The sequence below is a fragment of the Anopheles maculipalpis genome, chromosome 3RL (assembly GCF_943734695.1).
Source record: "Anopheles maculipalpis chromosome 3RL, idAnoMacuDA_375_x, whole genome shotgun sequence".
NCBI classification, from domain to species: domain Eukaryota; kingdom Metazoa; phylum Arthropoda; class Insecta; order Diptera; family Culicidae; genus Anopheles; species Anopheles maculipalpis.
The window spans coordinates 80,186,287-80,199,827 of record NC_064872.1 but is presented as its reverse complement, the minus strand read 5'-3'; the positions used below and the strand labels follow the sequence as shown (position 1 = coordinate 80,199,827).

Here is a 13,541-nt window from a genome sequence, read left to right as displayed (position 1 = left end):
CTACGAGAAGGCAAACTATCTGCTCAAGAGGCTTGGCACCGAGGTAGCGAAGCTGTCCGACATGCACAACGGTATCGACTTCTACTACCAAGAAGCCTCGGATCTGCAGTACTACGGAGGAGGAGGCGAATTCAGTGCTCCCACAGCGTTGCGAATCGTAAAGGTTGTTGGCGATGGGGTGGATCTGAAGCCGGTCGAGGAGGTCGTGAAAAAGGCGCTGGAGAAACGAAACGTAAAGAACATTTTGCACCTGGCACCGGAAATTAAGGATGCGTTCAAGAGCATTATGGAGAAGAAAGCTTAGACAAATATGTACCGCTGCTGGATAATGTTTCAAAATAAATTGGTAGAGTAAGTCAAAATGGAGATATGCAGTTTGAATTGATTGTGATTGGCATCGGAAAGAAAGATAATTATATACAATTTCTTATTATTATACGCGATAAGGAACGTTACAAAAAAAAATGTCTTGTGCCTGATGATTTTAAATTCCCTCGGAGGCCCTAAGCGAAGTGGAAATTTTGGGTCTTAAGTAACTAATCAAGTCTTGTTGTGGTTCTATGCGAAATGTTTGTAATAATAATAATAGTAATTGAACCCAAGAAGATCTAAAGGGCCTAACTACTAAAGTCCTTAGTAAAAACACAGCGCTCCACTAAGAGGAAGGTGGGCCCCTTCGCTTACCGTAAAACTGGCCACTACACCTACCTCGGCTCAGGGGTTCAGCTCTGGACCCCGATTCTGGCGTGGTAAGACCTGTGCCAATGTCACCTCTACCACCGGAGTTGCGTTTGAATTTTTAGCATACCTTTAAATGAATAATTTAATTTTTATTTTGGGTCCATTACGGATAAAAATAGATAAAAGTAGATGTTGCTACAGATACATGTTATAAGTTAGCGGATTTAACAGTGGACAGATTAGGTGGCCGCCTAGGTCCCCGAGAGCTGCCTCGTATAAGAGGCCCCATTCGTAGTACTAGCTTCGCAGCAGCGAACCATATTCGGGAATCATATAAATAATTATAGGACTAGTAATGGTATACTTTTTTACATAGGAATATAGCTAACATGAAGTTATCATTAAGTGAAGGAAAGTAAAATTAAAATAAAACAACTCCAAACGGCTTTACCAGAATTCGATTACTGCGCACTGCGCAATAAATATTACTCAACCAAGAAAGAAAACAAATATATTTACAAAAAAAAAAACAAAGATAGCAGAAATACAATATAAACATTGTTTCAACAAAAGGAAAACGAAAACTGAGTGATATGACAATATTGTCCTAAATGCTTACAATCGTTCTCTTTAATGGAGTACCAACATTTACACTTTTTATTATATGTATTATTTAACTTAATTTAAAAAAACATACTTCATATTTAACATATTTTATATTTCATATTTATGTTTACCGCTGGTAAAATCAATGCAATGTTTCTATAGAACATATCACACCACACGAGTAAAATTCTCAGCAACAAGTAATGAAGGGAAAAATCTCTTTCATTACTCTCCAAGAACGGCTCCCGTACAACGTACAGCCTTTCACTTTGCAACCATCGGCTCACCGGGTGACGATTCGTAACAAAAGCAGAATCTACACCCGAAACGCGCTTTAGTTCCCTAAAAGCGCTCAAGCAAGAGAGAAAGCATCGGACGCACTGCATCGCCAGGCAGCAATTGGAAAGATCACGCAGCCTAAGGAATCACCGAATTCACAACCCAACGTACCATGAAGTGCTGCGTCGTGTCAGTGAGTGTTCTGCTGGTGTTGTCACTATGCAACCTGAGTGCTGGCTTCCAGCGTCCTATCATTGACGACCGGATGGACAAGATTGTGGAAAAGTTTGCCAACTTTAAGGACATTGTGAATTTGAACCTGTTCCTGTACGATCTGCTAGGCATGGTGTCGGAAATAACACCCAGCTACGGTACGGTGCACTACTTCCACAACCAACAGCCAGACATTACCGTTCCGGGAGACGGAAGCGGTAACGGTGGAACGGACGGAACCGATGGAACCGAGATACCCGCATAAACGGACGGATAAAAATAAAGCTCAGCGAATGTACGATTAAAAAATAGGAAATAAAACTTACAAACAATGAAATAAGACATAAATTATTCAATGTGTAAAAAAATTATTATGAAGGGTTTAGAATACATCAAAAAACGAAAGGAAATAAATATGTTGTCTTAAATGAATGCACTAAATGTATACATTTCTTAATTCACTTTATTGTTTTATACATTTAAAACTGTATTTTTGCAAAATAATTGGGTAACTATGTTTAAGGAAAATTATTCTAAATGCTTTTCATTTTGAACTATAATCTGTTTTATTTTATGTGGTTGCTATTTGATTTGCGATTGTTGATTTATTTTTAAATTTTCTTCTATTAATCAGTTGATGATTATATGAGTTTAGATTGTATACTGTTTCTCCTAATTTCTTAAGTTTTTGGGTAGTAAAATGGATGCTTATAGTTTGGCTATTTGGCTTAAAATGTTCTTTTCATTTTACTTGTTTCGCTAGTTTTTTTATGACATTTAATTTGTAGCATTGAATTGTTATTATTTACTTCTACTTGTAAAGCTCACCTATTACTTTTTCTAATAAAACCTATACATTACTAACGCTTCGAACTTCTCTTACAATATTCTTTGCCGAAAATTCTCCTAACCAACATAGCTTTACCATCAACGCATCCCGAAACATTGAACCAGCCTAAGAGAGTGTTCGGTGAAGTGGTCCATATAAGCGGCTATTTGATGCAGTTTCATTTCATTCTGTTCCGATCCGCTCACTCGATCGTGTCCCAAGTCATCCCTTACGATGAATTCCCGCCTGTGCGTCGTGCTGTTCGTGAGCGTGGCAATTGTCACGGTGAAAGGTCTCCCGGGAGCGGCGGATGGGCTCTGGTCGAAGGTGGCCGCGTCCTCCCTCCAATCGGCTTCCGTCCGGCATCTGTTTGCCAATCAGCAGCAAGCGAGAAGCTTTCCCGACGAGCCGGCCGTACCCGTTGTAAAGGAAGGTTCCAAGAAGGAGGTAGTGCTGAAGGCAAAGGGACCAACTCCCATCGTGTCGGCCGATGAACCGAAGGTGAAAAAGTTACACGAAGCATTTGCGACGAAACAGAAGAAACAGCCAGAAGTTGTCGTTAAAACCAGATCCGACCCGACGGAATCGGGCGAACCGCGCATTCCCATCTTCGCCAAGCTGCTCCTGGGCGATCCCGCCCATCCGAAGTTGGCCACGGTGGAGAACCTGCGCAAGATCGATTGGCGCAGTATACCGACCTTTTTGGAGCTGCCGAACAAACAAACCATGCCGCTGGTCGATGAGCTGCTCCAAAAGACGGAGGAACTGTTGCGATTGTTCCAGGAGCTGCAGCTGGAGTCAAACGGATTCGTGGCAGACATAGAGACTCACAACTCGAACGCCCCGAAGGAATACATTGGCTACTACAACTAAAGTGTGTATCAGGAATGTAAAAGAGTAAACATGATAAAAATAAAATTGGAAAAAAATGCATTTCAAAACTGAATTTACCATTTGTTCGCAAAATATTTGACTCCTCCCGAAATCTGTAATAATGTCGACAATCGGCTAGCTTTTCCTGTTGTTTTATTTTCTGATTTTCTCTATTGCACTCTCTCTCTCTCTTTCCCTCTCTCTTTCTCTCTCTCTCTTTATGCATCTCTTTGTTTTGCTCGTGTTCTTTTTCAAAAATAATGTTGACTTTCTGATTTCTTGCACGTGCTACCACGAGACTACCAATCTTTCGGTGAAAGTCACCGATCACCTGGCTGGAGAACGCAACAAAATCAAGCCTCCCGACGGTACGAACCATCATTCTGCAAGCACCCGTTACAAGATGCAGTTCAAGCTTTACACATTCGCCGTCATCGTCCTGCTCGGACTGTGGGCCGTTCCAGCACCGGCTGAGGTGGTGATCGAGAACATTGATATTCCGAACCGGATCGCCTGGTTGCCGGAAGGAACCGATCTGGTACTACGGTTTCTTATTGATACGTCGTCCAGAATGATCGCCCACTACGGACTGGCCCTCGAGCGCGTTAAGCGTCTGCGTGAAACGGTGCAAAGCTATCCACCGGCATACTCCAGCATTGATATGTTCTACGACAGCGACATCCAGCAGCCGATCGATAAGGACAAGCCAATTCCTGACACTGGTTCCGGGTACGAGAAGGATGTGTTCCGTAGCGCGCTGAAGACGGTGCAACAGTTTGCCGGGAAGCGAATTCCAGCGTTTGGAAAGCATTGAAGTTTGGACTGATAGAAACACCACAATAAATAAACTATTTTATAAATGAACATAACATAATTGGCTACACAGTTAAGATTTTGCAACAGGATTTTAAATATATCACATTTTAAGTTTCATGAGCAATAGTTTCCAGCAATCAGCAATGACTTTGATGGTGTGTTGGTAGATTGAAAATTCTTTTAATAATCCAGCTGCAATTGCATTAGCACCTCTCAAAATTTGTTACTAGTTCTCTACACGTCACATTTCATCCATTTAAGCTTCTATCTGTCTATCTGCATCTTAATCTTCTGAGTGTATTGTTTATTTATCTAATCTAACTTGGATCAGTTTTTCTAGTGAGAATTCTTTCATGCCATTTTGTATTGCATATTGTATTGTATTGTAATTTCCTCATGATATAGGTTTAGTACGATGAAACAGCTAATCAAATTATATAAATGAGAAGATTTATTGTGAGTACTATAACTGCTTATATTATGTAGTTGGACAGTCAGTCTTCACGCCGGGGGAACAGTACGAAATAATGGCGCCTCGGTCGCCTCTACCAATAGACTTTCATGATAAAGACAGGGGTGCTGCCTATATCATGAAAATTTATAACAAATTAATAATTTGTACAATAAGCTGCAACATCGTTCAATTGCGTAGAATAATTATTAACTGTTATCAAACTCAAACAGTTTAAAATTGAAACAAGTGAGGAAAAATTGAGTTCATATAATTCAAACGGCGTCTAGACTTAGCTCTAATTGATATAGTATTGCTTTGTAGTTATTCAAAGCGTCTCTTCCTGGTAAAGTATTGTATCACGGAAAATAAAATTTATATAGTTTTGCCTAGCTCTATTGCCACATACACAGTGGTGTGTTTAACAATATGCAAATTGAGCGTCCTCGGGGGCCCTATCAAATCATGATCACTGATAAATAATAAAAAAGGGCAATGGAAGTTTGATTTAAAATACAAACATAAGTGTATGTCATCGAACAGTTGCGGATCTTGTATAAATGCAAGTGAAATAAATTATAATTCTTCTTCGTCTTCTTCTTCTTCTGCTTCTTCTTGACTTAACGACCTTTAAGGTCATGCCGGCCATCAAAACGGCTTTCTAGACTGCAGCGATACCACGTAGTTGGTAAGTCAATCCTCACTACAGGGGGACAGTCCGGATGGGATTTGAACCCCGGTCCTGCCGTTTGAAGACCGGCGCCGCTGTCGCCTACACCATCGGGCCGCCCCAAATTATACTAAACATATTAAATAGACATAGAAATAGAAACCTCCGACAACAAACAAAAACACACAAAAAAGGCCTCCAATTGCGCTAGTTCAATACCATGTCCTTTCTTTTATTTTCAGTTCAAATCCTCATCATCGCTTCGAGACGTTTTCTTGTACAGATGGTCAAACTTGTAGTACGGTGGCACCTTCTCCAGCTCCCTCACGTACAGGCTCAACTTGCCCGGGAAAGAGTACGGGAAGTCTAGTGCCTCATTGTTGAACACATTCAACGCTGCCAGCTGACTGAACCCGATCGCGTTCGTGGCCGCCTGGATCAACTTATCGCGCATACTGATGTACATCTCCACGTCGTTCCATTTGTGACCGTGCCAGCCGTATCCACCATATCCGCCGGATCCCTCACCGTATCCCTCACCGTATCCTTCACCATAACCACCGTACGATCCTTCACCGTACGATCCTTCACCGTATCCACCGTACGATCCATCGCCACCAGGCTCTCCAACCGCAACGTACGAGTCATCTCCTTCCTTCGCAACGGATGCCGCTGACACTTGGCTTCTGGTAAGCACTGCGAGCGTTACCAAAACAATGGCTAAGTTAGTCTTGATCATTTTCATCTTGTTGGACCTATTGGACGGCGTCTGATATACGAGGCAACTGCAACCTTTACTATTCTGTGTCCGCTTACGAGACCGGCCGGAATCGTACTGATATGCACCGGTATCGAAACGTCTTGATGAAAATTCTGCACCCCGAAAACATAACGAGTGAAAGGCACTGGGCGTCCCATTCACCAAACACAATCCCTTAGAACGCTGCACCGCGATTGGTCCGACGAGGACTTTCTCTTACAATTTTGAATCTTTCCAAAAATTTGAGTGGGGGAACTTACCGTAAGAATCGTTTGATAGGAGTTCTTGGTACCTAAAATTTCACTGCTCGAAACATATCCGCGATAGTTCGTGTGCAGCAGCCATCGAATCTGGACGTACCAGAAGTGCAATCTTTCTTAGACCAACATCTACCAATATTCACAACTTTCAACATGAAACGATCGACATTGATCGCGTTTGCCGTACTGGTGCTGGCCTCGATCACCGTGGCAGAACAGCTTTCCCTGGATCAGATACGCGAAGAAGTGTTGCAGCGTATCCAGGCAGCAAACACCACTGTACCAACGGCGACGAAAGGTGCCGGAGGCAAGAATCTACAGAGCTACCGTATCATCGATCCGTACATGATTGCGGATCTGCTGACGGGGATGATCTACATCTACTCCACCATCCTGTACAACTATCCGGACTTTTTGCAGTACGACTATGCTGATCTGCGGCTACTCGGCGTACGTTACGTGCCGCAGCAAATCGAACTGAACTACGTCAAGCGAGTGTAACGATCGACAAATAAATGGAAACGTAATTGAATCGTGCGTGCGAGGGAGAGAACAGGCAAATCTGGATAGGTGAAACCTTTTGTCAAGTGATTGGAAAGAAACCTTGATGCATTTTTTGTATCGTTCTTTATTCCACGTTGGGTGTTATTTTTTGTTTCGATGTTAATGATGGTTTTGTGATGAATGAATGAGTGATGTATGAGTGATGATTATGAAGATGATTGTTTGTTTGAACGTGTCCGGTTCCAATATGGAGCACCGTACGGCCGTTCCGTCCAAAAAAACCCTTGTTCACTCTTGGAGGTGGGTTTCCGTTTTCAGTCCGCTTTTGTCTGTCCGCTACTCTCCTAAGGGCTAACGTTATAAATATAATCTAATTAAATGAAAAGTATCACTTTCGTTTTTGACCGGGTATCTTCGTGGGCGAAGTTTTTTTTTCCCCCCCGGGAGTTCCTAGAGATTTGTCACAATTTTGAACGTCGTATACAGATATATCCTTGTTGTCACCACGCGTCGGTGTTGAGTTTCCATCGGCGTGGTCTGGTCATCGTTGTCGAGAGGTTGCTCAGTTGCCTTACAGCGGTTTCTTCTTTTCCTCGTCCTCGTCCTCATCGAAGAAGTTACCTGCAACGGAAGTGGCCGACGGTGAAGCCAACGCTAGACCATTCTTACCAACGATCGCCGTACCGGTGGGTGCTGAGGCAGCCACACCACCACGTCCGGCCAATGCTATACCGGAAGGCTTAACAGCGGCGATGGCTGGATCGTTCACACTGCGCTGAACACCTTCCTGCTTGCCATCCTTTTCCTCCTCAACAGCCGCGCGCAGGTTGACTGGTTGAATCTCGGGAGCTTCCTCATCGACACCAGACTTTGAGCGTCCTTGCACCACAATGGCGGGTTCTTCTTCGTCCTCCATCATAACCATCAACTGTTGCTGTTGCTGCTGTTCCGGCTGCTGCTCATCGTCCAGTGATCGTGCCCAGGCTCGATCAATGGTCTGCTCCTTATCCTGATGCGACTCGAGCAGATCGTTTTTCAACTGTGCAGGTACGGCGGCAGGAACTGGTGCAATGGGAGCAAGCGAAGACACAATCTGTGCCTGAAACTTGGGCTGCAGACCATCCTCGGCCTGAATGTCGGAGTTGGCACGAGCGTGGATAGCTTGCAGTGGCTGCAGACTAAACACCGGGCTGAGTGGGTTCTGCAGGGCATCGAAGTTGCCATAGAATTGAGGAGCTCCGCTGAGAATGTAATAACGCTGGGGTTGTGGGAGTGCAGCCGTCGAAGCAGGCGTTTCCGGACCCTTCTCAGCATCGGCCGGTGCCATAAACATTAGCTTCTTTTCCGGAGCCTTAGCAGCACCACCCTCTTCACCGGCCGGAGGCGCTTCAGTCATTTCGCCCTCAGAGGTGGGCATCTCGGTGGAGGGTGGCTGCAGGAAGGAAAACACCGACGACCACCAATTGCCCTCATCTTGCTTCAGCGTAACCAACCGGATCGGCTTACCCTCGGTGTATTGGTGAGTGGTGGTGGTGGTGGTGGCCAGCGGCAGCGAGGGATAATAGTAGACGTACTGCTTCGGCTCCAGTTTCAATTGCTGGATCGGTTGGATCAGATGCGGCTGGATCTTGAGCGTGGCTGGTTGTGGTTGGATCAGGTAGTATTGGGTGGCGGGCTGCAGAATGGCTGCAGGAGCCGCATGGCAAATGGCAAACGTGCCCAGCAGGGCTACCACAACGGTGCTAAGATGACCCATGACTAGCCATAGAAAGGAGTAAGAAAGAAACGAAAAAAGCAAGAAAACAGGTTAAAGAGCGAAACAGCGTTTGTGCTATTGAACTTGGCCTCCGCAATGCATCACAAGTCGTGTATAGCAAGTACCGCTTGGTCCCTCCAAAACCTTCCTCAGCTATTTTTCTCTATCGGTGGGCTGCAAAGAACCCACCACTCACATCCTCCGTTGCAGCATCTGTTGCAGCAAAGAGGTCGACCGAAGAATTGATCTCGGTCGTTGCCGTTTGGTAAGCAGAAAAACCGGTCTCGGTGGAATAAAAATGAGACCGATCGGGAGAAGGAGCAACAGCAGCAGTGGTTGTATTGCGGTCGGTAATCGAATGGCGTGGGTAAGGTCAAGAACTGCAGTCACGCATACACGGTGAAGGTGAAGTGCAGTGAAGAAAGCAATACCAGTAAGGTAGATCTGAGCAGTAGCTTGTTGTTTGATTGAGGTTGCTTTTCCCCCCTGCTGGGAGTCTTTCTTTTACCAAATATGTTGTGTTACCTATTATCAGCTCTTTTATCATAGAAAAGTTTATATTTCCAAGCTAAATTTGAATTATTTGACAAATTGTGAAGAAATATTACAGTAAGCAATACAAACATGTGATTTAAAATTTAAATTTTGCATAACTTTAGTCGTGATTAACAATACTAGATAACTTGATTGAAATACCCCTTCACTCAACAAAATTTGGACACAAAATTGGAAATTTGTTTAGTGGATCCAAGGATCCAAAGCTGTGGAATTACATTGAATTTGTGGAAATGATCTTTTCTCGGTTTACTCTACAAGCTCACATTCGAAGAAGGAGAGTTTTAAATTACTTTCGTAGCTTAACATCTGTTATTAATTCATTAGTTTGCTCTATAATTAAATAAGTACAATGTGAAGATATTAGAGCTTGATTATATTTGCATCGTTTGTAAGATACTCGACTATGAGTTCTAATAAAGATTATTTTTTAAAAGAATAAATTCTGTCTATTCCTTATACAGCAATTGCTTTAATAACACTGTTTATTTCCATTACTAGTTATCAAAGCAATGATGAACTCTCTTGGCTGAACTCTTGACTGAATTTATTGTCTTATTTTATTTTCGAAAAGAAACGATCATTGGTTTTATTCATGGTTCAAATCTTCATGCAAAAAAAATCTTCATTTGCATTTATTTTAAAACTTTTTTGTGAGAAAAATGTTTTCTTAACCCAGCAATTGATATACTGCCCTTTAGTGCTGGCAGGTTTTTCAAAATTATTCTTTGATTCTCTTTGAATCCTTATCACACCATATATTTCTGTACAAATAAACACTTGTCTTACCTTTTCCTGTTCTTAAAATACACCTTTTCTCTGTACCAATTACTCGCGCTTGCAGAAAATCCTAGAAGAAATGGTACAACACTTCTTCAACTGATTTTTTTTTTGCCGAGAACTAAAACTTCACTTGCAAACTGCACTTTGCACTACACCTAGCCTATCGACTAGATCCGGAGCCTAGCAGACACTGACTGGGTGCATCCGTCCGAGAACGCCCTTTATAAGCTTGTGCCGGGTGGCCGGTCTATGAGCCGGCCCGTTCGCCTAGCTGCACACGCTCTATCCCGCTTCTGCTCGGTCGGTCGGCTGCAATTTTTGCGTTGGTGTCGATCGGTGATGCTGTGTTGGTGCAACTACCCCGCTTTTCCGCACGAACTAGAACAATCAATGAGGAAGGTGCGTTCGGGCGGGTGGTACCAGGATAGTGAGTGCAAACGAACTGCTATAACAGGAAGAAAGATATGAAAAATTGTGCTGCATGATGGTGAAAATGGAAGAGAAGTACCTAGAACTTGACCATAAACAAACTAACCATTTGGTAGGCATTTGGCGATGCAAGACGAAGAAGGAGTTGAAGCAGCAATGCTGCACTGTTGCTTCGCTCCGGCCCGAACGTGACGGTTCATGTACGGTAGGAAAGTGGAGGAACAGCTCTTGCAGCATAGACGATCATGCAATACCCGTTTTGGTCGGTGTTATCGTTGTTTTATTCGTTTTCGTTCTGCAGAACATTGTTGAGATTCATTTTTCAGGTACAAAACTAGCCATAAATTGTACCGACACGCAGCTCCCTTAAGGTGTGTACGGTGTGGAAACCCTTTTCCCTTAAAAAGGGTGTGTGTGGTGATCATCTGCTTGATCTTGTTTTGTGTCTTTCCCACAGTAAAATCAGTAATGCATATTTTATTCCTATCCGTGAGTGTGTCTGATTGCACCGTTTATTATGATTGCAAACACACCTCAGTTGCCATTCACCCTATACCCTTTTCCAATGGTCAGGTTCGTGGTTTTGTTTTTGTTAAATCAATATTTCTATCCTTCGGGACCTTCTTCGCACATGACACGAGCCAACCGGCGATGAAGCTTTTCTAACGGAGCTTTTTCAAACCTTTCAGCTAACCTATACATACACACAAAAAGAGAAAAACAAAACCATAAAAAAGGGTTCTTACGCTTTTTCATTTCAAGCCTTTGAAGGCGGAGACAGTGTCCATTTTTCTTCGCTTCCTTTGAACCAGTTCACTTATCAATCGATCGATCAATAGATTTCCATCGCAATCGGACACACAACGAACCGGTTGCCCTGCACACTACCCATTTCTGGATGCGTCGTTCCTTTAGATTGACACTAGGCAAGGAGGACGTGTTCTTTTATTTCCTCCGATATTGCTTTGCGTGTATCTGTGTAAAGTCATTTATTCGAAATATCATCCAACCGTCGTTAATGCTCGATGGATGCGGAATCTTTTCGAGATAAAAGTTCTCGACCAGCGGGGAAACTCGTTTTGCACTCTTGCAGAGCCGGGAAACGCATTCGGCCTGGATGGACGAATGGAACGAGCTGGCATATAAATGCAGACGTCTTTAGAGCCAACACGGAATGCAATTAAACCGGACCGGCGTGCAGATTGAGGTGATTATTATTATTTTATGTGTTTTCTTTTTTGTTTTTACATTTGCTTGTTAATGAGGCGGCAGTTAGATTGTGTCGTTGGTAAATCCAACTGTTTGAAATGGCTTTGTTGCATGACATTGTTGATTGTTGATTAGGTATGTAGACTTACTAACATAAAGCAGTTTATTGTTAGCGGATTCGACTTAGGATACAATTTAAAAAAAAAAGTAATTAAGAAAAACCAAAGTAGAAATACTGTTTTGGTAAAAATATATTTTGCAGTAGATTTTTTAATTTTAACATGATTTTAGTAAATCAAAAGGTTTTTTTAAAGGTACCTACCTTACTTTTTCGGAAGACAAACTTTCGGGAAACTTCATCAAAAAATATTTATTGTCCGCTACAGTTGAATACTGGAACTTTATCCATCCTAAGAGTTCATAATGTGAGGGCGCTCCGGTAGTCTAGGCAATAGGGCTATCGTACTTCACATAACAGGACCGGAGCTCGAATACCATCAAAATGGTTCCACCGTAGAGTTGATTCACTATCCATCTACATAGTATCATTAAGTTTAGTAAGATATTGGATGGCCGGTTTGACCCGAAGACCGCTGCTAAACCAAGGAGAAGAATAAGAATAAGAGTCTTATTCTATTGCCTTTCAGTGTGTAGGGCATGGGAATGTCAATGTTTATTTATTTAATTATTTATATTTAATTATGACGGTCCAGTGCCGTATAGTCAACACCGCTTGTGTTGAGTAAATTTAATAATCATATTGATAAGGCATTTCCTCCTTATTCTTTGCCTTATGTCAATGTCTTGTAATAACAAATTTGAAATTACACTATGGTAGTATTAGTCTATTTTTTTAACCGTCTAAATCTCTATTAAATCAATTTTTTTATGGTTATCCATGCTCAAGCATTTGCAACATGCTTTCAGCGATGTTATAGAAATAATCAGATGATGTTTCCTTCTTACCGATAGCTAAGATCAGCTTATAGCTTATATCCTTTTTTATATGCCACAAAAATCCACCTGCATACGTTCTGCGCTCGGAAAAACAAACCATTAACACAGAACAAAATCAGCTACCCACTAACAGCTGTAATGACGCCACATGTCCACCATGCTACATTTGCATATATTTCAAAACTGCGTCGGCCCCGTTTCAGCTAGCCACAGGGCACCAACGGTAACGGTCAATAAAATGTTTAATACTCTCTGCTGTATGACAGTCTTGACCACGCCAGTCAAGGTGACTGTCCCCGGTGTAAGTCGAGCCTTCTTGTGCGTGCAGAACATCGCCAGCTGAGCGGGAGCCGTGTTTTGTCCGAATGCGGTGTAAAATTGCATTCCGGTTGCGATCGGACACAAGGGGAACGGAACGACTTCCACCCTTCCACCATGCCATATCATCATCCATGCCACTAGCATGACTGCAGCACTAACCTTACCTTAATAAAAATGCACTTACTGCAGGACGTGCCATAGCTCGGCTTAGTGGGTGCATCCCCATCGTCGCTATGCTCGTACGGGGTGGTAAATTGCACTTTGTCTCCCCTCTCGATTGTCGATTCGTGTGGTTTTCTCTCGGATCGACACCGGAGGATCAATGGATGGGCAGTGCAGTGACGGTGGCATTTATTTTATGTTGCGTTAACTTCCCTGCCCTGCATGCAGAATGTACAGAGCCGATGCCAAGGTGATCGAATTTGTTGGTCACTGGACTTTAGCCAAGCTTTCCTCTTGTAAGCGTCTGGTCGACTTTTCAAACGCTCAGCCGAGATGATCGGAGTAAGATAAAATCATCAACACATTAATGTGCCAAAGACGTTTACGACGTTTCAGTTTTACGACAGTTCATTTCTGATGCTCGAAT

At 42.9% G+C, this 13,541-nt stretch overlaps 4 protein-coding genes across 5 annotated transcripts in view; 1 reads left to right on the top strand and 3 right to left on the bottom strand.

The window, feature by feature from the left end:
- The window catches only part of LOC126563291 (40S ribosomal protein S24), a 478,430-nt gene that overhangs the window by 128,103 nt on the left and 336,786 nt on the right, over positions 1 to 13,541 (top strand). The window lies entirely within an intron of this gene.
- Positions 1 to 13,541, bottom strand: part of LOC126563401 (U6 snRNA-associated Sm-like protein LSm2) — a 507,910-nt gene that overhangs the window by 157,766 nt on the left and 336,603 nt on the right. The gene's annotated exons all lie outside the window — the stretch shown is intronic.
- The window catches only part of LOC126561488 (uncharacterized), a 581,387-nt gene that overhangs the window by 389,069 nt on the left and 178,777 nt on the right, over positions 1 to 13,541 (bottom strand). The gene's annotated exons all lie outside the window — the stretch shown is intronic.
- LOC126562418 (uncharacterized) lies at positions 7,512 to 8,714 on the bottom strand. The gene has a single exon (XM_050218930.1). It carries the CDS (start codon positions 8,696 to 8,698, stop codon positions 7,514 to 7,516), a length of 1,185 nt encoding a protein of 394 aa, XP_050074887.1. The 5' UTR covers positions 8,699 to 8,714; the 3' UTR covers positions 7,512 to 7,513.